The 26,066-nt window shown below is 39.4% G+C and overlaps 1 protein-coding gene across 1 annotated transcript; it reads right to left on the reverse strand.

Moving 5' to 3' along the window:
- Window positions 1–1,392: 1,392 nt before the first annotated feature.
- On the reverse strand, window positions 1,393–22,516 carry LOC139712572 (ubiquitin carboxyl-terminal hydrolase 10-A-like). Its single transcript, XM_071624380.1, has 14 exons — window positions 22,499–22,516; window positions 18,373–18,458; window positions 16,880–16,887; window positions 15,004–16,173; window positions 13,023–13,114; window positions 11,828–11,934; window positions 10,360–10,498; window positions 9,717–9,831; window positions 8,838–8,968; window positions 8,112–8,219; window positions 7,300–7,392; window positions 6,660–6,804; window positions 5,294–5,359; window positions 1,393–4,712 (listed from the first exon to the last, which is right to left on the reverse strand). The coding sequence occupies exons 1-14, from the start codon at window positions 22,514–22,516 to the stop codon at window positions 4,501–4,503; spliced, it is 2,490 nt and encodes an 829-aa protein (XP_071480481.1). The 3' UTR covers window positions 1,393–4,500.
- Window positions 22,517–26,066: the final 3,550 nt, after the last annotated feature.

Genomic DNA, 26,066 nt, shown 5'->3' on the forward strand with positions numbered 1-26,066 from the left:
AATTCATCGTCCCTTGCCTGCTTTCCATAAACTGAACATAGAGTAAAGAGTAAAAATTTAAGAAATCTGCAGAGGAAAAAAAAAAGGACAAGGAAAACAAATATATCTTTACACACTGCACCAAATTTTACAGTCAATGTGCATACAAATACATTCCGTGATACTTTTTGTTGTGAAACAAATTATTTACAAAATCAAGTCTGTGGGATTCGTGTGTAGGCACAGCTGAGCTCTAAAATACTCGTGAGATGCATTTAGTCTTGCCCTTCCTTGGATTTTCCCTCTATTCCAAACACCATTTTGCTCCTAGAGTTTAATATCAGATCAAAGCCTGTGAGCTTAAGTAACAAAGTGTGACATCATAGCCATTCACTGCCATGGAAACCGGTTCTAAACAACCTCATCTGGCCTGGATATCTGTGAATAATAGTGCTGCTAACCATGTTCATACCTGATTCCAACCCACTGCCCAAAGCCATGTGTAAGGGCATTTAGTGTGGAACCAGCACCAAGCCATAACAAAAGACTGTGACATCATCACTTTGGTACTCTGTTACGATAGGTGGTCTTACAAATGCGTAGCAAAGTGTCAATTACTTTCACGTATCCTATCTCCCAAATAAAAAAAAAAAGAAGCAAAAATGCAAAATAAAATTTATATTTTCATTTATAGGTACAGTGTATACCACGTATCGGATATTTTAGATAAATACAAATGATATGCCTCATTTGATTTCAAAATGCACTGTTATGATAAACAATCTAATTATTTTTCACCATAGTGACCTGAACCATGTTTTAACGACTATTCACTTTAGACAGGATAGCCTAAAACACAAAGAATCACATAATTCTATCTCTATACTACAATGATAGAAGCTCGTATCGATTCTTTTTCTGTTCAAGCATCTGCTGATTTCGCCATTATCCCAACTCTGCGATGTTCACACACACTTTTGTACAGCATTAGCCAGTTACTGTACACCTTATAGTCACTGCATTGCACCAATTTGCACCTACATAATGTATCACAAGAACAGCATCCACATGAACATGCTCTTTTGAATAGAAAAAAGAAGAAGATAATGATAAATAAAATAAAACATCAACACTGCATGAATAACAACACTTGGCTTAATCCAAATCGTAATCCAGCCATTTTCACACAGGGCAAAGAAACGAAGCGACAAAATAAAGCAACACTATTCGTCACGCTATCTACAGTGATGTTCTCCGCACAATTTGCACATCAGCACACAATGTTACTTGTCTTTTACCATCAGACCAAGTTATTCATTGCTTTTGCATGGTGACCTCAAATAGTTTCAACGTACCTCAGTCACATGCCCTTTCTTGTACTAATAAATGGCTTTTGTAGAGAGAGAGAGAGAAAAGAAAACCAATATCTAGTATATATAATTTTACACTATGTACACTACAATAATCATACAAATTGCAATTCAATTTTCTATCTAACCCTTCAAGGGAGCTATCCTATACCTCTCATTCTTCCTTACAATTATACTTTTAGTATAGATCGCATTGCAATGGAAAGATGTCTAGTTACTGTTGCCGACAAATGGGTCAATCGAACATACCTTCAACGATAGTTCACTAATCTGTACATACCGCATTCCTGTTTCTTTTAATCTCGTTTGAATCAGTCTTGACAGTGTGACAAGGATTATAACACTTCATTACATAACTTCTCTCTCCTTGTATAACAGAGCAGAAATGCTCTGAAAGTTACAGTCCAAACTTAAAACTAGTGTTACTTGAAAAAAAAAAAAAAAAAGAGAAAATGTTTGATGTAATTAACGAATATGAAGAGCAATCTTATATGTTTGGCATCATGAAGGGTGAATTAGCCTACAGTACAATGACATTCAGTCGCCTGGTGCTAAATACTTGAAGCATATCTACAGCTGATCATAGCTAAGTTTGAATGCATACACTACAATGCCACAGTTACTACAATCATGATACAAACTTCTAAAAGTATCAATTTTTGGCATCACAGAATGTAATAAAAAAAGCCCCGAGATATCCTTGTTCTTACAAATCAAAAGAATCAAAGCCAATATAACTGCTTGATTGACACAAAAAGCAAAACATGAACAAGAACAAACACAGGACAAAGGCAGTTTGTAACACTTTTTTTTTGTCAGCGAAAGGAAAATTACTGTACAATTTTCTGCTTCTGCTTTCAATAGCTTGATCAATTGAATAAAGTTGTACTTATCACTTACTGTACACATTATGATACAAATGGCACAATTGAGTTGTTCCTAATGGGACAGATTCCTGGAGACCACGCAGTAAAGCTCGTTCCAAGCATTTCATTTTCACTTCTACGTATTTAGGCTGCTCATTTCTTTTACTCGCGAATGACGATAGAAACTAAAACAGGAGAATATAATGCATCAGTATTCACTGCGTTAAGTACATTTCAGGACTATCCCATCATGTGCATCTTTTCACTAAACAGTATGTATCACTTGCGGTACACTGGTAGAGTTGAATTCCAGTAACCACTCACAAGCAGGCATCTTATGAAACATCCCAGCGTCCACAGCTGAACTTTCAAATAAAAATAAAAATAAAACACAACAAACATGAGACCGGGAATATGTAGTAAAGATGACAAAAGGAATTATTGTAAATGGCAATAACTCCAGTTGCCATGGTGACAACATCAATGCATATGGCTGATTGATACAGTAGGTAATTCTTCCTAGTGCTGTAGTGCTTGCAAATACAGCAACATACAATTTAAATTGCAAATGTCTCTACGAAAGAGGGCTTAGGAGCCTATTTCATGCAGATACCTGTAATACTTGTAATTAAAATCTATCTTGCAAAACTACCAATCAGTTGGACTTGTGGGTACTGAAGCTGTTGCCATGGTAACTGTAATCATGTCAAATACAATACTTTGCAAGCCTCTTTGTGAAATGGGCCACCAGGTTTGAATGAAGTCTAATTCTGTGCTTCAAAACAGACCAAACGGCATACAGCACGACACACTTAACAAATGCTAGAAAATGAGTGAGCCCAACAGTTATATGTACCTCAAACCTTTGGCTTTGGTAAGCTTAAATGATCATCTTCCCAATGGGTTATCTATGGGAAAGCTAGCACAGCAGAAGGAAAATATGACTGAATGGGCAGATATTTAACAGAGTCTGCATGAAATAAGTCTGCTACCCAGAGTTGAGTTAAAGCTTTGATAGCGTTCAGTTGGCTACTTCCTCTGCACACAATCCCAATCAGCCTTTGTGCACTCTTGGTACATGAGGTAAAAGCTTGAGATTTTTGTGCTGCCATGTGTTTCCTTACTTTCCAATCGCAAAAATGTCCCATGGGTACGGTGCTTCACCTCTGGTGTACATGTAGCTCCAGATACAATACAAACATGCAAAATGTGCGCTTCCAAGATGCACTTGACAAGGTTTCATTTCTCACCCATACAAGTGTTAGTTGTCCAGGAAGGATGATTATGCGGCACTTGAAATAATGATGCAAAAGGACTACAATCTGTCATTCAAAGGGTAACGACGCTCCATATAAATCAAGAGTTTGCTGTGCTTCAGTACAGATATTCTACCGCGGCCACTCACTCACACAAGGAATATTCCAATTTGGGTAATCATGTAGCAGTTGCAAGTGTAGACAAGCTAGGGTAAAAACCAGTCCATCAGTAAGTCTGTGATCCCACAAACAAAAGGCTCTTAATCAAAAAAGGGTTAAAGGTTCCCAAGAAAATGAAGTGAACCTGCCAAACACTTGAAGCGTATTCTATCTCCTTTTTTTTTCTCCTTTTTTTACTCATTTACATACAAAATTTTATTGCTATGCAGATCAATTTAACAAAGGAACGGAAACTTATCTGGAAATGACAGTATTTTGCTGATGCTTGAAACACAGTTTTTCTGCCTGAATTGGCAACAATGTCTGGTGTCCACACACAACGTGGCCTCCGCATTGCAGGTAAAGGAGCAAACACTAGAAGCAAACAAAGCCACTGTCACATCAAAAGTTGTCAATCAAATTGCGAAAGATTTCCACCACCACAGAGCTATGTATCGCCTTCTGAAACATCCCCCTCCGCCACTCCTCGCTGCAGGGGGGTACGAACGGTGAGAGAAAGACTGGATGAAGAGAGCAGTGTGCAAGTCTTCAATATGATATACATCGTACCTCAATATCACAATAAATCCTGATGCTTCACGAACGGTTTGCTCAATACGTCTTCAAATCTGTCAAGGTGCAGTCGCCGTCTCGAAAAATCACAGGAAAAAATCCAAGAAGATGCTAGTACAAGTCGTGTCCAATCCACTTAACACAGCATCACCTTTTTGTCCGACATTTGAAATGTTATGTTCAGTCAACGATGATCTGCATAACCAGACTGATATGGCTGGCTAAAGAGATGTGCGGAGCTGCAGTTTGCTCAAAAAAATTTGTATGGCATCGCTCTCTACGCAGCCAAGGGACGGCTCACTCTCGCGCCGCTGTGGGCTTCGTCAGCAGGTCTCGGCGGCGATAGAAGAGGAGGTAGGGGATATACGTGGACTGTGGCTTGGTGACCTGTACAGGCTTGATGGATTTGATGATGCTGTCATCGCATCGCAGCCAGCCGCTGGTTCCCACGTGGTAGAGGTCAGTAATGTAGTGACCTCCAGAGGCTTCCTTTCCAGTATGATACACAACTGAGGAGAAAACAGGTAAACAAACAAGTAAATACGGGGAATAATTTTACTTCTCAAATTTGATAAGCAGTTTCGATCAATGGGAAAACACTTTTAATAAAGTTCTGTACAGTCCGATGTAAAAAAAACCCAAACTGCTACACACAAGAAATGTTGTATAGCAGTCACACAAAAAATGCATACCAAATTGTGATGCGATACCAGGAAAATTATTCCCTGAAATATAAAAGTATATGTTAAATCAACTGCGGAAGACAGCCTCTTTCCTGCAGATGTCCACTTAAAATGCACAGATTCATTTCAAACATTGCAAGTAACTCCTACTACAAATGAATATCAGAACAAGATAATTTTGTTTGTAGAAGCATGTAACAAATGTTTGTTACAGTAAGTTTTGTGATTGAAATACTTCTTAGTTGTTTTTAAATAGGTCATTATATAGAAACCAACATTATTCTGTAGTGATCCATTCATTCCATAAATGCATTCAAGTCAAAAAGTGCCATCATTCGCACAGACTTTGCACACTTACCGACCGTTGGGCATTTGATAGGTCGGCAAAACGGGCCCTAGTTACTGACCTGCAAACAGCTTGTAGACTCTCTGGTTGAAGGTGATGCGGGACTTGGCATTCGGTGATATCAAATCTGTCAAGGAGACATAGGAATAAAGAATTTGGATAAGCACGCTTGTGAACGGACACACACTGATAACACAACTTTTCCTTCAACTCGGAAATTAAGTTTCCTTCTCATCTGTTAATATATCACTCTGTATACATGATTGCATGCTTCATGCCATAATTTACATTAAGCTGTTGACAGATGTACTGATTTTGCTATAACACGCATTTCCCATAGACAGCTGCCCGAGTATACTGTAAAATGAGGAATTTTCGCGTGCATTTTAATTTCGCGAATTTCGTGAGCGCCGAGATTCGTGAAATCAAAATGCACACGACAGTTCTTGTCTAAACTATATGCACTGAATGCCAGTGGCTGTTCGCGAAAATTTCGTGCTGCAAAAAAGGCCGTCGGCTCGTATTCGCGAAAAATTCATGCCGCGAATATATCATGTTTTACAGTACTCAGGTCTAGTCTTCAATGGGTTCAAGTTTATTCTTTGTTTTCTTTCATAACCCAACTCCCTACTCTGAATACTATAACTTGATCTCAATCTACACAGCTCCACAGTGCATCATATACTCATCTGTTGTCTTAGCACTTTGTATTGTTCTTGAAGACACAAGCAGCAATTGATCTTTTATCAACCTGTCAGGAATATTAAATGACAACCCCAACCAAATATGAGCTTCACTGGTCTTGACAGTATGTTCCCATTGCAGTTTACAGATATGTATTTGGACCTTAGAATTGAACATGGAATATGTTACTTTAAACATCCCTAAAAAAACTGAACTGCATAAAATAACAAATGTTCTCTGGCCAGAAGTGTTTCCATGCCAAGTTGGTGACCACTGTGACATAGCTGTAATCGGTGAATGCATTGTACCTGATAAACTCTGAAATTCATATACAAGTTAAACTTGTAAAACAGTGGGAAAAAAAGACAAAAAAGAAGGGAGAGATAAAGATATTGACAAACTGATAAATAGATTTGAAGATCAATGAAATACAGGTACATACACATACCCCTATGAGTACAATGATTAATACATTAAAATTGCATGGAGATAAATATTCAAACACAAAGGGAGATAATAGACAGATAAATGATCGAAGATAGATACATAGACACAAAAATACACAGATGAATGGATAAAGGAAAGGGAAAAAGTCATTCAATAAAATAGGACAGAACGAAAGACAGATAGGAAGAAAGATAGAGAGAGGAAGAGAAAGAAATATACGAGACAGCCCCACTGGTGCATAAACACCAAAGAACAGAGCATGACAAAGACAAATACTGGAGAACGCAAGTCCACACCTTTGCTGATTTCGAGTTCCATGCCGTATTCCACCTTCTTCATGAGCTTCTGGCAGCCACCAGACTTGTCGTACAGGAACCTCTTGAGATGGAGAATGAGGACCGGTGGCAGCTCCTCCAGAGTGATGCGACGGAATGCCTCCACCTGTACAGGAGAAAGAGGAGGGGTTGCCATGGAGACAATTACCCAAACATCAATTACAGCTTCATCCAGCACTTGCATTTCTTGGTAAGTGCTTGCAGGAACTAGCTTAGGCAAAAAGAAAATAAGTAAACAAACGTTGTATTGGTGTAACCCACCTGTATTAAAAAATGTCCCTTATCATAGGTGTTATTTCTTTTTCATCGCTGTTGGTATTGAGTATGATCACAGTGTCTTCCCAGTTGATTTTGCTGTGCAGTAAATCCAGAAGTTTTGTGGACAGAACAGCTATTTCCTCACCATAAAATATGTTTAAAGAAGATGATTTGGAAACTACAATACTCTACAAAATGTCATGATATTGGCAGAGGGAGGGGGAGGATCACACAAGTCTTTATAGTATGAGAAAAATTTTATGACACTTTTAATGACAGAAGGCATCATCTAGACATTTCTAGTGGGGGAGGGGAGACATTCTTTATCTCTGACAAGTCTTACCTCTTTCTTTGTTTTGTTAGACATGAAACCATGGACGGATTCCTTGTTTCCCAGCATGTCCAGAGCATGTTGCACTGTCCAGATATCTTGTGACTACAGGAGAGAGAAATAGATAAGATCTATTAATTATATGAAAAAAACAAAACAATTATGACACAATGAGGTAGATTACAATGCAATTAATAGAAAGACTACTATGCCCAATAAAAGGCTCAGCCTGATTAGGGTTAAGATCAGTTTAATAGTGATCAACAGAATACTGCACATACAAGGCATATTTTGCTGTGTTTAATTTGTACAAATTTAGTAAGTCAACTGATATATACACAAATTCTATTTCACAAAAATCTTGCCTCCCCCTATCGAGATTTTTTATTCATATCATATCCATGGCTTGAAATCTCTTTTTTTCTGTTGAAAAGGGAAAATACTTCTTTCTTATTCTATCAATGTGGTTCTCAACTGCACAGTAAGCCACACAAAAAAAAATACCTTGCAAATTTCAATTCGTGAAGTATTATTCTCACAAAGCATACAGCATATACTGTAATTAATAACACCTACCAAAAATGACCAATTAGTTATTTGACACCTTTTCAAATTAATGACTCTACGCACTAATAACAATACCACTACAAAGCAAAAAAAACACTGCAATCAACTGTCCAAAAAGAAAGATTAATAAATTACAGTAATTTAATTACAACCATAACACATTATATAATACACATACTTTTATTTACAACACGATATGACAATAACATTGTCACATATTTTAACAATCATCATTATGTAATGTAATGATAAAAAGGAGAGAAGAATGGTTGTAGGGTGGCAGACTCCTTGGAGCCGTGCTGGTGTAGAGCCGACCTCATGATGCCCCCAAAGATGTGGGAGAGGGGTGACTGAGAAAACTGGGCCTGGGCAGAGGGCAGCAAGAGTGAGGTGGGTAGACAAGGATGAGTGCGTGTACAAATAGTGAATGGTCACAAGTGGAGTTGTACAAGATTTCACATGAGGTGAAAAATGAGCCGTTCAATACAAGTCGAATCTAGGGCTTTTCATCTTTTATCAAATGCAAAACCTTACTCAACTGCACAAATGAAGACCATTAACAACTATTTCATATGACACCTAAAATCTTATAACGAGCATGGTCCCAGCCAAGACAGCACATGGCACAGTATTAAATAGCAATCATTTCTGAGGAAAGGCAAATGGTCCAGTGTCATTGTAAAGGACAGTCATCAGTTCCATTCATAGAGACTATTCCCAAAAAAGGGCAAATTGTTAAGATAGGTGGTCTGTTCGCACTGATCTCATTACATATAAACTGAAAGTCAACTCCACAGTGTCTTTTATTGATGAATGGTTTTAATATCTTTGGTTGAAACGATTTGAATACATTTGCCTAAATGTTCTTTGAAAAAATATCTCCATTCTCTTTTCACAAACAAAAACATTTAAAAAAGAGAAATAAAACAAAATCACAAGACATGCAAGGCAACAAACATGGTCAAAAAAATGCAATGTCTCACCCTTCTTGTGATGCTGGTTTTGTTGCGGGGTCCAACCTGCTCCCATTCATCATTGTCATCACTCCCATCCTCCGGGTTCTCATTGCCAACATCACCGTTACCTATGGCAACGGTGGGTCCATTCTGGTTTTCTGGATGTCGGGAAAAAGGGGATGCAAATTATACCAAATCCATTACTCAACGCACCATGTCTCAGCAAAGATATCATCTACAGTAAAAGATTGATACTGCAGTCACATATTGCTTTGATACTTCTACTACTGCCATACTACTACTACTACTACTACTACTACTATTACTGCAGCAGCTACACGTACTACTACCACTACTACTAGTATCACTACTATCAATATTACTATGACTACTGCTACAATGTACCACTACTACTACTTCTATTACAACCAAAAAAAATATTACTAACACTTCTACTACTATGACTACAATTACCACCACCACCAAAACCACAAACACTGACACCACTACCACCACTACTATTACTACTACTACTACTACTACCACCACCACTACTACTACTACTACTACTATGATTACTACTACTACTACTACTACTACTACTACTATGATTACTACTACTACTACTACTACTACTAATACTACTACTACTACTATTACTACTACTACACTACTACTACTACTACTACTACTACTACTACTACTATGATTACTACTACTACTACTACTACTACTACTACTACTACTACTATTACTACTACTACTACTACTACTACTACTACTACTACTACTACTACAACTACTACTACTACAAGTACTACCACTACTACTACTACTTCTACTACTACTACTACTACTACTACTACCACCAACAACTACAACTGTCATCATCAGGGTAGTACTCACCCTCCTGCTGCTGTGGGTCCTCTCCGTTGGCCAGCTGAATGAGGGATGTCATCTCGTCATGGAGACCGTTCAGCAGACAGGAGAGAAACTCCTCTGCATCTTCCTGTCTACCTTGCTGCTCACACAGGAAGGCACAGAAACAGAACAAGAATATATATAAATACATGATTTAAAGCATTCATCTAAACAAAACATCTTGCTGGTTGCCAGCATATGGCTGCTGTTATTTTCTGGCTCATCTGTTGCAGTTGTTGACAGTGTAACATTTCTTAGCAGTATGTCTTTCCGCTACTTGACTGACAAATCACACACATAGAAACACTGTGCCATTGTGTGTCCGTTGTCTACAACTGCTCATAAATGTGCAATTCTTCACCATCCCCAAATCGACTATAATGAATAGAGAGTAGTTAACAAATAATTGTGGTTGCTTCAGTGGACCCATGCAAACTGTGGCATTTCAGGCTCAATTACACATCACTCAATAAGATGTTCCTTCAACCAACAGTTTGGGTCGCGTAACAAATGAAGGCATCTAACTTTACTCCTGTCTTGACATCCACTCCAGAGTAAATGCCAATTTTTCACTCCCATCTGCAAGCAGAAAGGAGGCAGAATAAGCAAAGGTAAGAAAGTAACAGACCTTGACTGCAAGCGAGGTTTGGGCTACGGACAGCATCTGATAGATGATGGTCGGCTCGAATGGCATGCCGGGACGGATGTCGGCGGTGGCACGTTTTGCTGGCCCCTTCATCTCCAGGAACTCCTTCAAGAACTGGTACCTGGTGAAACATCAGGTTTAGAGGAGGCATAATGTTTTATTTCCCATCTTTCAATTCCATATCATGAATAATTGTATGCTACAAATTGGCACATACAATGTACCAACAGTGCATGTTCATCATGTTTCATTCAATTTAACGTTGAATTCATTTCAGAAACACATGTGACATGCACTTGGATAGCATTTGCAATAATCCTAAGGAAATAAAATTCAAATATTAAAATGTTTCATCATATATAGTGTACTAAATTGCATGCTTTATTTTTTGACAAATATCCAGTCAATCTTATGACTTGTTTACTTGATCTTTTCCCCTGTGCCTCGAAACACTCCAACACTGACATCATTCATACATTTTTCTACTCAATTACAGGTCTCCGGCAATCGAGTAATCACATTCCACAAGGCAAGTGCCAAATTGTGTCTCGCCCATTCGCGTAGAAAAAATTAATGTTTTTCTAACTCCCAGAAGTTCATTGACCCGCCTATGACCTTTGACCTTGTGGTGACCTTCAACTCCCCAAGGGACATCAACCATCCAAGTTTGGTCACAAACGGACAGAGATCAAAAGTTACGAGCCATAATCGAAACGCGCCGTAAAAACTTAACATTGGGCCCTAAAAGTTTGTCGACCCCTGTCTGTGACCTTTGACCTTGTGATGACCTTCAACTCCCCAAGGGACATCTACCATCCAAGTTTGGTCACAAATGGACATAGGGATCAAACGTTATGAGCCATAATCGAAATGTGCCGTAAAACTTTGGGCCCTAAAAGTTCGTTGACCCCTGTCTGTGTCCTTTGACCTTGTGGTGACCTTCAACTCCCCAAGGGACATCTACCATCCAAGTTTGGTCACAAACGGACACAGGGAGCCATAATCGAAACGCGCTGTAAAAACTTAACATTGGGCCCTAAAGTTCATTGACCTCTGCCTGTGACCTTTGACCTTGAGTTGACCTTCATGTTTGGTAAAATGTGTAGAAACTCTGTATAACCACTCTTCCCTCCAAGTTTGATTGAAATTGAAGTCCTCAGTAGAGAGTTATTCAAGTTTTTGTAGCCTTACGGACGGACGACGGACGGATGACGGACGGACAGACGCCGCAGGCGATCCCTTAGTCTCCCCACACATCCGGTGGGCTCGACAAAAATGAGAAGAGGTCTGCATATAAAATACAGTCGGATTAAAAATGTTGTCAGACTATTTTGAGTCTTGTTCATGTTTTCCATCTCCCTTGGACAAGACCCAAAATGTCACACATGTAAAACAACATACAAAATTGAGCCACGAAATCAATTCTGGGGTTTCAAGTACAAAGACTCACATGGCATCCAACATAGGGGTGGAGCTTGTGTTCCGGACCTTGTTGTTGAGGGGCAAATTCCTCATGAGATGATAGAAAGGTGGACAGGACAGCAGTGCCTGAAGAATCTATTGGTCAAACAGGTCAAGGACAACTCAGGGTCTGTTCACTGGTCACTCTCCCTTGGACATGCACAGTTCATGAACAACTCCTATCCCCTGCATCTAAAATTTACTACATTTGAGCTCTGCTCCTTGTAACATTTAGCGAACAAGACCACAAATCTAGTAACGATGTGCAAATAAAAGTATACACACAGATAAATACATGTACATTTATGCTTAATACAAGACTGTAGAACAGCACTTACATGGCATCTCAGTAAAAGAATCTGACAATAAATTGATGACTCTTTTCTGTGAGACAATACTAGTCTTCATGAATACGTCTCATACCTCACATCAATATGTCTGTCACAACATGAAAGATGCTTACGGTACCATGGAATGTGCTATTTACATACAGTACAGTCTGTAGCTCTACATATAACAAGGCCTCATTTTATGAAATGCTCACTCTGACATTAAAGGTGCATGGTCCCCGTGTTTTAGTCAAATGCGTACGCGGGCGCACGGCGCAAGTTTCCTATAGAGACCTCCGCTATGGACTCCTCTTTAGCGCTTACGCTTTGGCCCACTTTCCCCGAGTCCGAAGAAGTCTGATTCACTGTAGTCAGTGGTCGGATCACAGTTCGGCTCATGATTAGGCTGAGGGGGATGACAGCTTTAGCAAACTTCTTTTGTGATGTCATAATAACAAGCACATACAGCTGTATGCACGCACCCTGGCATTACTACAGACTGCGCGATGCGCAGAGAAGACAACGAAGGCAACGTTACTTAGCAACAGCTACGCACTTTACTCTTGATGACAGCTCAACTTCGGTAATCTTCGTATCAATGCTAACGGTGATCGGCAGCGCCCTCTACACTACCGAGACTATGCCCCTTTAAATCATAAATACATAGGGCACAAATAATGCATTGCTATACATATAAAACATCCAATTTAGAGTTCAAAACAGAAAATACAGAAAATGTATTCTCAGCAAGATGCATCTACAAATGACTGTAATGCAAGAAGATGATAATAATAAATAACATAGCTGTTTAAAAAAAACAAAAAATCTGAAGTGCTTGATGGGGGGAAAGGATACACTGTTGATGTAGCACCAGTTAGCTGTGTTGATGAGACCCCGTGGCTGAAGGTTCATTGGATGATGGGAGGATGATACATGGCTTAAGTGTTCTGCAATCAGGTAAGATAAGATGGTGTTAATGTCTTTAAGCACAGGTGAATAGGGACTTTGTCTCCCACTGACTATACAACACAATGGAACACTACCTATAAGATTCTTTTCTTAGCCAAACGTAAACAAATTAACTTAATAGGTATAAACAATCATCTGAAATATATAGTTTGTTTTTTTCTAAGGGAGAAGACAGAGAAGATACACTCTTTCAGTATGTCACTGTCACTAGGCAACATACAAAATGTACAGTCCCCTCCACACGAACAAAATATGCGTGTTGAAGTGAATGGTAAGTTTTAACAGGTTAATAATATTTCCATAGTACAGTTAAACTCGCATAAGTCGACATCGCATATGTCGAATAATCGCGCAAGTCGATGATTTTAAAAAGTCCTGATTTTTCCCCATTGACTTACATGTATTAATTCACTCACAAGTCGAATTTTGTAAGTCGAATACTCGCCTAAGTCGATGAAATTCCAAGAACACTTTCACGGAAAAACCATTAAATTCACTGTGCCTAAGTCGAATAAGATTTTATTGTGCAATAAATCACTGTCAAAATCATGAGACGCCAGTTTTTGTTTACATAAGAACTAGCCCGACCAGACAGGTGACAAAAAAATGATCTAAAGTAGCAAAATTCAAAGTGATCGCATGCGATTGTTGAACTCTCTTCGTGTTTGGAGGTCCGCTGGTCCATCCCTGTCGCGCTAGCGCTACGTACGTACAGCGACTGGGCTGTGTAATAGTTGTGCGTACAGCGACTGGGCTGTGTATAGTCTGTGTATGTTTGCAGTCTGCGCTGTGCAGTGGATGGATGAAGCTGCTGAGTTTTCAAAGCGGAAAATAGGGGGAAAGTTACGGGCACGGGTAAATCAGAATTACACCTCTACACGCATTTCAAGCCACGGTATGGTAAACTGGAATCAATCACTGCTCAAATATCGTTCATATTCACTTCCCCAAGGTTTAACAAGGGTGTAAAGTAATCGGACCTGTGCCAATACTAATACACTGTCCATGCAAAGTTAGCTGCGGCCCTGCCGGGCGACCCTTGCTGCGGCGGCACACCACCTCTCCAGCTCTCGGCTCCAGTGTAGACAACATACATGTACATTTATACATAGTGTGTGGTGTAACTGTTCTTAAGTCGATTTTTTTCGACTTACGCACAAGTCAAAAATCGCCTAAGTCGATGTGTTTTGCTCAGTCCCGAGAAGATCGACTTATGCGAGTTTAACTGTATCTCGATACAAAGGTATATTTGTATTGTATGAGAAGTTTTCATTTTGAATATCTTACATAAATTACAGATGTAGATGCTCAAGTTGAGCTTGACACAAGAGAATATTAATTTGAAGCAATCACAAAAGGGGTGGGATCTTACCAGAATCACTCCAAATTAGATTGGAAGAAAGAAAAATACAACACATTCCTCGTACATACTACACATACTGTACATACTCTTATAGCACAGGACTCTATCACTTTCCAACATGACAAGTTAGACTCGATTCATCATCTTGACTTTTGAAATGTCAAAGCACATCACGTAATGAGAATGTCACAATCACGAAAAGGGGAAAGTATTTTCATTTTAGATTTACCTGAGAGTAACGTATATGGCAAGAACATACACAGACCAGCTTTGTCTTGTGGCATGCAATGTTTCATAAAGAAAGCACTCCACAATAAGATGCAAGAAAACACAGTACTTCATAAACCTAAATCTAAAGCAATCAAAAGTCCTCTCTACTGGAATCTAGTAAACGTTCAACAGATCTATAAAGTAGATTTGATCACTTTAACTTCTGTTTGCACCCCCTTTCAATGAAAGGTCAAAATTGATAGACTGAATATGAAAGTATTGAAGAAGGCATACCCCCAAGCTTCTTTGCATATGGGTCTTTGTCAGCGGAGACCAGAGACACAGCCTGCTCATCGTTCATGCCGTCACTGCTTGAGGACTCTGTGGTTACACTAATGGCTACTGGAGGATGGTTGATTGAACCGGCAGAGGGGCCAGTCTCCGACCCTCCCTTGAAGAGGCTGGCCCAGGACTTGATTGCAGGGCGCGCAGCTGGAGCTGCCGGGGCCGTCTGGGCCGCCTCGGGAGCTTCTGCCTTAGCTGGCTCTCCCTCTGAAGGGGTGGGGGTGGGGGTGGGGGTGGTGCTCTCACCCTGCGAAGCGTTGACATCAGGAACTATCTGTGTATTGGACTGAATTGTGTCTTTTGCCTCTGGCTGCACGTCAATGATCACAGGTTCATTATTGATATTCACTGAGTTGCCCTCTCCCACAATCTCTACACCATCCATTTGCTTTGTCACATCGTAAGGTGGACCAGCCTCGACATATACTGATTCGGACCATGGCTGATCTACACCAACATTATTTGTCTGTGGCATTGCTACATTGTTTGGATCTGCAGTCGAGTACTGCTCACACACACTAGTTCTTTCAGTGCTCTTTTCATCTGCATGATATTCACTGCCCAGAGGGGCTGTGTTCTGAGTCTGGTTGCCGTCAGGTTTGGAAGCAGGCACATTCTGGGGGGCGTAATTCTCACTGCTGGCATAGTGGTTGTTGGGTTCTATTCCCGCAGTACCATTCTCGGTACTGTTTTCATTACTAACGCTGGTTTCCGACTCAATGCTGTTGTAGTACCGCCTGTAGTGATCTGGGTCGCGGCGCTTCTTGTTGCGACGCTTCTTGGTCCCCTCGTCACCTGGCAACTCGCTCCCGGGAGCTATGCACTCACTCTGGTTCGGCATATCCATATGTACAGCACCCTTCAATTCCATAGCACTGATTGCAGGCTTGCTGCCCCACTGGTTCTGGTACATCTCCTCTCTCACACTCCCAGAAAGGCCTGCAGAATTGTTTGGCAAGATGTGATATGATGGTGAGCCATCTCTCCCGGTGAGCGCTGGGGCCCCCTGCCCTCCAGTGCCCTGGGGAGGGCCATGCAGGTCACTCTGCTCAGATGGTTGGGATGGGAAGCTGGCCTGGTCGACGGAAGGTTTCTCCCCGCTGCAAGTGGCTGCCGCATCTGGAAACAAAGCGTCATTTAACAGTCATCTTATCAATGCATTCAAAATTTTGGACATATCTGAAAGATGTTCTCTGCATCTTCCTTTTATATGATACATCATACAAGTGTACATGTACATGTATGGTTGATACTTAGTATTTGTTTTTGACAGCAAAGGTACCAGTAGATATTATTACAGCCAAACTGAAAATATCTTGCAAGTTGATGCATTTTTCAATTGCATGCTTTTACTTTGGGCTGATACTAATAGTTAACTGGTTTCATGTGGGGCAACAAGAAATCAAACCATCTGTTTGAAATGACATACTAGTACTTCTTGAGGTAGAATAAAGCTAACATGTGAACTACATTGGCCACTGCTATACAAGCAAAGCTAAAGTGATTCATGGAGTGTCATTTTAACTCCCCTTATAAGCCGTTCATGCTCAACAAATTTCACCCAAGATTTCTTGGGAACTCCCGGGTGACGCTGTAGCATGAAAAGCACAGTGGGTAAACTCTGGGGTGAAATGCCATGTGACTTTTGTTTTTAAAAATCTTATCCTCCAACCGTCCCTGGTAAAGTCAGGGATGTTCCTATGAATTTTCAGGTGATATTGCAGCATGAAAGGCATCGTGGGTAAACTCGCGGGTAAAAAAGTAACTTTAGGTCAGCATGCCAACGTCATTATGGGCTGTTTTGCGCATACGCCATAACATGTACTTGCACTGCTGGAGAGTGGGTGAAGGAAATTCAAGCAAGAGCTCATTTGCTAGCATGAAAGGAATTTCTCTCAGGTGTTCCCCTAGGGTTCCCCATTGAATCTCCAGTGTGATTACCCACGTATCATGAAAGGGATATTAGTGAAATCAAATTTCAAACCAGCAGCTGAAAAAAGAAATATAAAAATAAAAACAATTCTCCTTTAAATATGCTTAAAATTGAAAAAGAACCTGTCTAGAGTCAAACCAACATTTGGTAATGCTATTACATGTATGTATCACATGAATGAAGAGGGAGATACAGTGTACTATATACCTACTTTTAGGAATTAGAACTTAGGGTAATAATAACATCTTTTGACAAGGTGTACACACGCGTTATGACACCCTTGAATGGGTAACACACCTACAAGAATATTTGCTTCGAGATACATATAACTGTATAAGACCAGGCAGTTATACAATGCCTCATATTTCATCTTAAACTGTACTTACCAGCTGGAGCAAGCTCCTCACACAGCTTTTGTCATCCCAGGGAAACTAATTGTGTTTTTATCAGAGGAACAGAGATAGAGAGAGAAACAAGAAAGAAAGATATTACATCATTATTCAAATCTTTTAGACAACCTGCAAGTTTATACAGTTTCCCTTTTAACTGGTTGAGGACGGTTTGATTTTGCTACAGCACGCATTTCCCATAGACACCTGCCCGAGTACATTCGGGACTCGTCCTCAGTGGGTTAATTGAAAATGGATTACTTCAATATGGAAAATCTATGGCAAAGGTATGTAATATAATTACTGCTCACTAGAATTATTACTTCCTTTCAACGGCAATATTCATTATAACCACCAGCAAAGACATCACCATCAAAAGTACTTCTTCGGTCCTCCGGTGTGCACTTCCACATTGGACACTCTGATTTTACCTCTGCTACATGACAGCATTTTTAAACAACGTATCAATAATAAACAATACTATACAGTGTTCATGAATGGATGGGTGAGTTATTCATATGGACTGATCCTCAGGACTCTGAAAGATGTAGTAACAATTTTCATCATACAACGAAAAAGACTCATCGACCAATAGACAAGTGGGTACACATTATCAAATTTTACCCACAATGTACTGGGTAATTTTGCCAGGGATTCTGGCTGCCTGCCCCTCATGGATAATGTTGTGAATCCACCTGTGTCACTTAGAGTCTTGAAAATGTCCCTGACCATGTGAAAATATCGAATGAATCCTAAGTGACCTATTAAAGTGTACCCTCTACTGCCATTGTCACATATCTTTAATTGACAGACATCTGTATGACTGAAAAGCAAAAAAAAAAAAAAATAAAAATAAATAAAAAATAGCAAAACAAACAGAACAAAGCAAAACCAGCGAAACAAAAACTAAAGTAAACATTGCAATACAACACACAAAAAATAAACAAGTAAACAAGCAACTGAACCATGACATTAGCATCAACCCTACGAATTTACCTCCACAGATGAGCTTTGGGAGGAGTCCTAAACAGGGCATGGTACTCTGCATACTCCAGCTCACTGAAGTCCCCAAATGTCAAGTCCTGTTGGAAAAATATCCACACAGATTAAGCATTGTAAAAGTACATGTCGCACAGTCATCTCAGGGTAAAGGTTGCCAGCAAAGTCAAGTTCTTTTGATAACAGCTGTTTCCTGTACTTTTACTTTCATGTTACATTAATTCATATCACAATTTTTCTAAAAGAGAATAAACACAATTGTATTACTTGGACTTCTTCCATGTTCTTTGTATCTATCATGTTTGCACATGCATACCAAACTTCATACAGATTTGGGTGACATAAATGTAACAGTATCCATGACAATGAGCCATGAGCTGTGCAGTACATGTAAGCCCATTTCTGTCATGTTTTCCAAAATGGATACACTGTCTACGGAAACATCAACAATACTTAAAAAAGCAAGTTCAGCATTTATAGCAAGTGTCCATACTGTAATCTCATCACTCAAGTGTGTTGCCCACAATCAGCAAATGCACATGGTACAGTATAGAATAGCAATCATCTCAGTCCTACATTGTACAGCATTCTATGGATATCTACAAAATGTAAATCACATTGACAATGACATTACAAGATCCAGAATTTCAGTCTTTTAGGCTCTTTATCACACCAGGGCCCTGTTGCCTTGGGGGAAAAAAATGCAATCAAACATAAGTCATAAGGGCTCAGTCAATTAGAATTGAGTATGCTAAAAAGACTTGTAAACATAAGTGTTTGATCTCAACATTTATGCAACAGGCCCATGGCCCTAAATCTAACTGTACATGTGCATGAAAGTCTGTAATTGATCCAAAATCTTATCTTTCCTGCTCCTTGCCATTAGAATGACCTGATCAGATCTCTGTGGTATTTCCCTGCACTTGCTGTACTGTTTGGTTTAACAGTAAATGATTAAGAATTTCATGTTTTAGATTTCTCAGCAGACCTGAAATGGTCGTAATGTGATCTTTCTGGTCTTTTCATCTCCAGATGTGAGATATCCCCTTATCTTTCTGCCAAATTAATGGCTTCTCTTGTGTAGCACTTATTTGCATCTATGCTATTACAGTTTCACACTATCAAAGTGTCTTCTCTATTTGTTAACTCTACACCCACACATGACTGACACAATGATTGTTCATCAAGGACTACAATGTAGGCACTTTCAGACAGCAGGAAGAGTTTTTTGCAACTGTCCATTGTTAGATAAACAAAAAAAAAATACATGTAACAACAAAAATATACAGAACAAGTATACATTAATGTCCCATGTTTGATGTCACTTTTCAAACCAATCCTTCCAACGCAACTGAAGCAATCTTTTCAACTGAAAACTGAGCGACAGGGCCAACAACAGAGTGAAGAAATATGATCTACACTGTGCGGAGACATAGGAATTCAGTGCGTATAACATATCTAAATCTTCGTTTTCAGTGAGTTGTAAATTGTGTATGGGGTCTACACTTGTATGTCCATATTGATTTAAGAAAATACCAAGCTAAATTGATCAAGATAGCAAATACATAGGTCTGAAAAACAAACATGATGTAATAAATTCAAAAACATGTTGTCAGTCTGGAATAGGGTGATATTTTGGATCTTGACTAGTACAGCCCCGTCGCAACACTTGTGTACAGCGACAGGAATGTAGAAACCTATAAAACAAAATTTTAAATGAGAGAGAAACAAACAAGAGTAAAGCCTGCGGTTTTCAGCAGGCCTCCAGAATCCGGACACTTACTGTACATTGTATATTACTTATCACAAACCAGCAAATTCTATTGTCACAACACACGCATATATGACATCATTTCACCGTATCCGGGCAATTACCCCCAGAGGGCAATTACCCCCGGCTAAATACTGGTTAGTGGTAAAGTCAGAGTATAGATTAGGGTTAGGAGTTTGGGTTAGGGTTAAGATTAGGTTCAGGATTAGGATTAGGATTGGATTAGGGCCAGGGGAAGGGTCCAGGGTAACTGCCCAAGGGGTAATTGCCCTAGACCCCATTTCACATACTTGCAGTCGTTCACACTTTCCCAACAGCGCGCAAAATACAAGTCCCGCTTTAAGAATAGGGTTGACGAAAAAGCGCTAAAAATTGAGAAATACGCCATTCTGTTGCAAGATTTTTTGCTTATCGCAAGGTCAGAGTGTGATGGTATCCTCAAAAACACAAAAGAAAAACAAAATCTCCGTACATGCCGATGCAGTGACTACACTGTACATTTGTACGAGTACATGTACATGTACAGGGGTTGAATGCAGGTGCCGACTCGCCAGCATTCGCGATTCGGACACCAATGGGCACCGCAATGTCCCCGATGCAATCTTGCGCCTACACCAAAAAGGTATGGCGCGGCGCATTTTTCAGCAGCCTAGCTTTGTACAATACACGCATATTGACATCGAACGCACATACATGCTTGTAGCGTGTGTCCAGATTCTACAGAGGCCGGACGGATTCTGGATTATCAAGGTGATAATTTGTGTGTGTGTGTGTGTGTGTGTGTGTGTGTGTGAAATTTTATGATGTATTTAACAAAATCAACATTGGGATAATAGTTTGAAATATTCAGATAAGTTCTAACATTTTCTACATTGTTGTAGATATAGACCAAGTTTTGTATGACTACTGTTAGAGTTGAACAAATATTGCAGAAAATCTCAGGTGTCCGAAAACTGGTGGTTTTACTCTAGATTCTCTAATATTATCAACATCTAGAACCTGTCTACATGTAGAGTAAAAGCCCCAATTTTCGGACACTTAAGCTTTTTTGCAATATTTGTTCAACTCAAATAATACTCTACAAAATTATATCTATAATAATGTATGTTAAATATATCAACCTACTTTTTCCCAATATTGATTTTGTTAAATAGATCATAAAATTTCACAGAATCCCCAAATATTATGACCTTGTCAATTCCCCAAAATTCGGACAGCCTCTCCAAAATTTGGACATTATGAGCGCAATGTCAATACGCATACAAGGCCGCTGAAAAATCCACGCGCGCCATACACTGTACGTGTACCTTGTTGGGGCAAGGTTGCATCGGGACGTTGCGGCGCCCGTTCGTGTCCGAATTTTGGGGACTCTGCACTTGCATTCAGCCCCTGTACATTTATTCACTGCAACGGCACGTACAGAGATTTTGCTTTTCTTTTGTGTTTTTGAGGATACCATCACACTCTGAGCTTGCGATAAGCAAAAAATCTTGCAACAGAACGGCGTAATTTTATAATTTTTAGCACTTTTTCGGCGACCCCGATTCTTTACATGGGACCTAATTCGCGCACGCTTTGGAAAAATTGTGGTGATTCTGCGCTTTTTATGGCAAAATTTGGGATATTAGATGGATTTTTGGAGGTGACTCAACCTCAGGCACTTTCCTGTGGTGAACGAGTGTGCCAGTGAGCAGTATGTGAAACGATGTGATACGCGTGTGTTGTGACAGTAGAATTTTCTGGCTTGTGATGAGTGGAAAGTGTCTGGATTTTGGAGGCTGGCCAAAAATTGGGGTTCTTACTCTAGTTAGCTTTCTAGCCCTAGCCTACATTTGTAGGTTCTTTCTATTCTGTATTTATATCTGATATCATAAATCAGCCATAGAATCTTATTCTTTTAGTTCAAATCCATATCAAATGTTTATAGAAATTCCTGAATAGAAATGGAATGAATGATGATAGGCACCACCATCAAACTTTAAAGGCAAAATGAAGCAGCAAAAACTAGCAATAGAGTAATTTAGCATCATCTCGCATCCATTCACATTACACTCACACACACACATGTACAGTTTTATTGAGGATACTGGATAGAACTACGTGTACGTTAGTCGTATCGTACCCACATGACTGCACTGTCTGCCCGAGTGAGCACAGGCGTGAATACTTGTTAGTTGTAACGTTAGTAAAGGTTCCGTGACTTGCCGACTGCTGCAGTACAGCAGCTGCTAAGTCGTACTGGAATGAAGGTGAAATCTTCTGACAGGTAAATCTAAAACAGCACAGGAAAGATATCAAGTTTAGTCTTAAAGAAATATTGAAACTAACGGCCAACTAAGAGTGTTTGCTTACCTCTGCCAACGCAGCCATTTTTACGCGATAACAAGAGTCATGCTTTGCACATACACGTCGCCATTTTGGATTCTCTTTGATACAGTCATGCACGCTAGGTGATATGCGCATAGTTATCACATGTACATTTACTACAGCAGTATCGTAGTCTTGTTCCAAGAGCTAAAAAGTCCTTGTGCAAAATGTATCTGACTGTATCACAGAGTAGACTACAGGATCGGATGGCTCAAAAGCAATGGAAATGAAATGGAAAAGTCTAAACCGACTAAATCAAAATATCACTTTTTTTTACTAGTAATAAGGATGTTAGATAAATTTATACTTAATATGCTTATAACAAGGCTCAACATTTGATTTTTCTTTTCAAGTTCTTTATAACTTATTTTAGTGCACCCGTGCCACGCCAATTATTCAGCCTTCTTTAAACAGTAAACATTTGTTACAAATCGTCCTGTCATTTTGCAATAATTTTGTATCTTTTGGACGTGGAAATAAAATGAAATCGAATTAAATGAAACTGAGTCATCACATTTAATTATTTGGTGGCCCGAAAATAAAGAAAAACACAACAAATAAAACAGTTTGATAAACATCAAACTTGAGGCCTATGCCTATAAACTACATGCATGATGATTGTAAGAAAATTGGCAGGTAAGAGATAGTTCTGTTACACGGTTCGTTATTCCAAATGAAGGTTCGTTTGTGAAGGGTTGATAACCCGAAAATGAGAGTGGGAGGGTTCATTAGGTTCATTAATCCGAAAATGAAATAGGATTCGTAATTACGAAGTGTCATAAATGTAGGGTCTACGCCCCTTCTTTCATTATGCTTTCACAAAATTGAATTATGATTGCGCCCCCCCCCCCCCCATTTTCACCCCTTCCCCTTTTCCTTAGGTCTACTCGGATAGGCCTATTAGGTAAATGTTTGTTTTTGTTTGATAGATACTTTATTTTCTGCAAATCAATATACATAAGTTACATAATCATGAAAATGCAGGAAATATACAAAGTAAATTCAACGCAAAGTCGTTTGACTTGCATATCCCATAAACCACGATACAGAGTACATAATCATGAACATTGTAGGATATATGTAAAATAAATTTAACACAGTCTTTTGACTTGCATAAACAACGATATGAAAGAAATTTAATATACAGTATGCATGTCTATGCAGCAGTGATAAGAATAACGATTATGCAGAGGGCCGCCATTATAAGCATTGCTTGAAAAGATGGCCGGCCCGAGGAAAAGATAAGAACGTACTAAATTCGTAACAATATAAATTCTGCTGCGAAGGTATAGCACGGGAAAATAAACTCTAGTGTGTGATGGTGGTAGTGGTGAATGTGTGTGCAGGTGCTTGAGGGTGCACAATAGCAGATAGGCTGAAATTTAGAATAGTGAAATTGGTTTACTGAAAGAGGGGACGATAATGCGCTGTTGCTACCAGGAGACCAACATTAGTTATATAATTTATTTGTTTTTAGTTCATGTTTGAAATATACTGTAATAAAATGTACTTCTTTAAGTTTGCTTTAAATGAAAACAAGGAGGCACACTGTTTCAACTCCTCAGGAAGAGTGTTCCATGTATCCGGACCTTGATGTCTAATCGACTTTTGAGCAAGTAAAAGCTTCGGATTACTTAAGTGAAAATCATGGGAACGACGGGTAGGGTATGAGTGAATATGGTCATTGGTTACTAGGGTATTATGAAAAAATGGCAGGGGCGGATCCAGGAATTCCGTAAAGAGGGGGCGCGTTTACAAAATTAAAGGGGGGCGTACGCACCCCTCCCCCATTTTTTTCTTTTCATTTCTTTTGTTTCAACAAAAAATAAAGGGGGGGGGGGCGTGCGCTGGTTGCGGTCCTCCCTGGATCCGCCCCTGAATGGTAATAGATTTCGAATGTGTTTATACATAAATATGGCAGTTAGGTATAAATGTATATAATGGGTCTTCAAAGTTTTTAGGCGATAAAATATGGGATCAGTGTGAGCTAAAAAATTTGAATGTGTGCATATACGAAGAGCCTTTTCTGGAGAAGAAAATTGTGTTCAATTTTGTTTTGCTATACTGTTGCCCCATACAATATTACAGTACATTACATATGGTAAAAATAAAGTGTTGTATAACATAATTAAAGTTTGATCATTAATTAAATATTTTATTCTTCTTAAAACACCAGTTGCTTTGGATATTGCTGTTCTAATATTCTGAACATGAGTATTCCAAGTTATTTAGATTGCTATCTAGGGTTACTCCTATAGGAACTTGGTTGAATGTTTCTCAGCATGAGAAATGAGATATAGGTAAATGAGAAAAGCACTCAACAGAAAATTTAGGCTTACTTGGGTTTTCTTTCTTTTCTGGACTTTTTTTTCACCTTTCAGTTTGTTAGAGTTGAATTACTTTTTTTTGAGTGAACGTTTTCTACATTTTCCACCAAAGTATGCGCAAGATTTTAGAAATTTCAATAATAATCTAAAAATGCAAAAGCTCCCTCATGTGGCACAGGGGAGACAACCCCCTCTCAGAACGCTCCCAGGCCCCTCTTAACATTATTACACCTAGTATACATCTTCTTCTTCTTCTTCTTCTTCTTCTTCTTCTTCTTCTTCTTCTTTCCGCCTTCGAGATTTGTCCAGATTTAAACGGCGGTATATAGGTGTGTATAAGTATCCATCGATATACAATAGTTACCTGTACTAGTAATATCACTTGGTAAGCGGGGTTCCCACTATCGTGCGATCCATTGCGAACGCCACGATTGGACATTCGTAACTGATCGTGAAAAATTTGTTGAACTCGTCTGAAATTTCACGTTTGGATACGAGGTTATGCGAGTCAATACGTGTTGGTACGCTTGGATGCGATATGGTCACGATTGGACTACTATTTCAAGCGATCTGTCACGATCTGGTCTGCCGTTCAAATACGATCCGACAGGATTGTCCTGATTGAGTTCACGATTGGTACCGATCTAACATGACCATTACGATCAGGATCCCCGATCTGGTACGTTCCAATACGAATACCGCGAACCAATACGGGCTGCTGAGATAAGATACGATATCTTTTACGATCGGGATCAGAAGCGACCCCCATTTAAGACGCAATTGGACCCGAATGGGAATATTATAGTCCGGCTGACGATGGATTTCATTGTTATCCTGAAATTATGCAGAGTGATTAGGCCTATTAATTTTATCCACAACCATTGATGATGGCAAGGCTTGACAGGTTGACGATGATGACAACGTAACCTTTGCAGTATTGCTAATGACGATTATGTTATCAGAGAGAAAGCAGCACCCAGGCCAGCCATAACCTCAGATATTCCCTCGTCTAATATTAAACGTAAAGGAATTAATAGATTATTAAATAGACATGCTCACCCTCCCCCCTCACAAAAAAGAATGAAATAACGAACCCAAATACAATGATCAGATGATTACCCCTCTTCCCCAGAAAAAAAGCAAACAGCAAGACAAAATGACCTTTCTCTACAATACATGAAGAAAATATTAAAGAAAAAAAATACGATTTCGTGAGACTCTACTCC

This window comes from Diadema antillarum, unplaced genomic scaffold (assembly GCF_040938485.1).
Source record: "Diadema antillarum isolate AM-2024a unplaced genomic scaffold, OU_Dant_1.0 seq00001823_RagTag, whole genome shotgun sequence".
Classification (NCBI taxonomy): Eukaryota; Metazoa; Echinodermata; class Echinoidea; order Diadematoida; family Diadematidae; genus Diadema; species Diadema antillarum.

Excerpts from the sequence above, each read along its gene's own strand:
- LOC139712572 (XM_071624380.1), bottom strand. Across the intron at positions 8,969-9,716 it reads GGACCCACAGCAGCAGGAGG|AAAACCAGAATGGACCCACC; the intron begins GTGAGTACTACC and ends CCCGACATCCAG. Across the intron at positions 4,713-5,293 it reads AGTCTACAAGCTGTTTGCAG|TTGTGTATCATACTGGAAAG; the intron begins GTCAGTAACTAG and ends TTTTCTCCTCAG.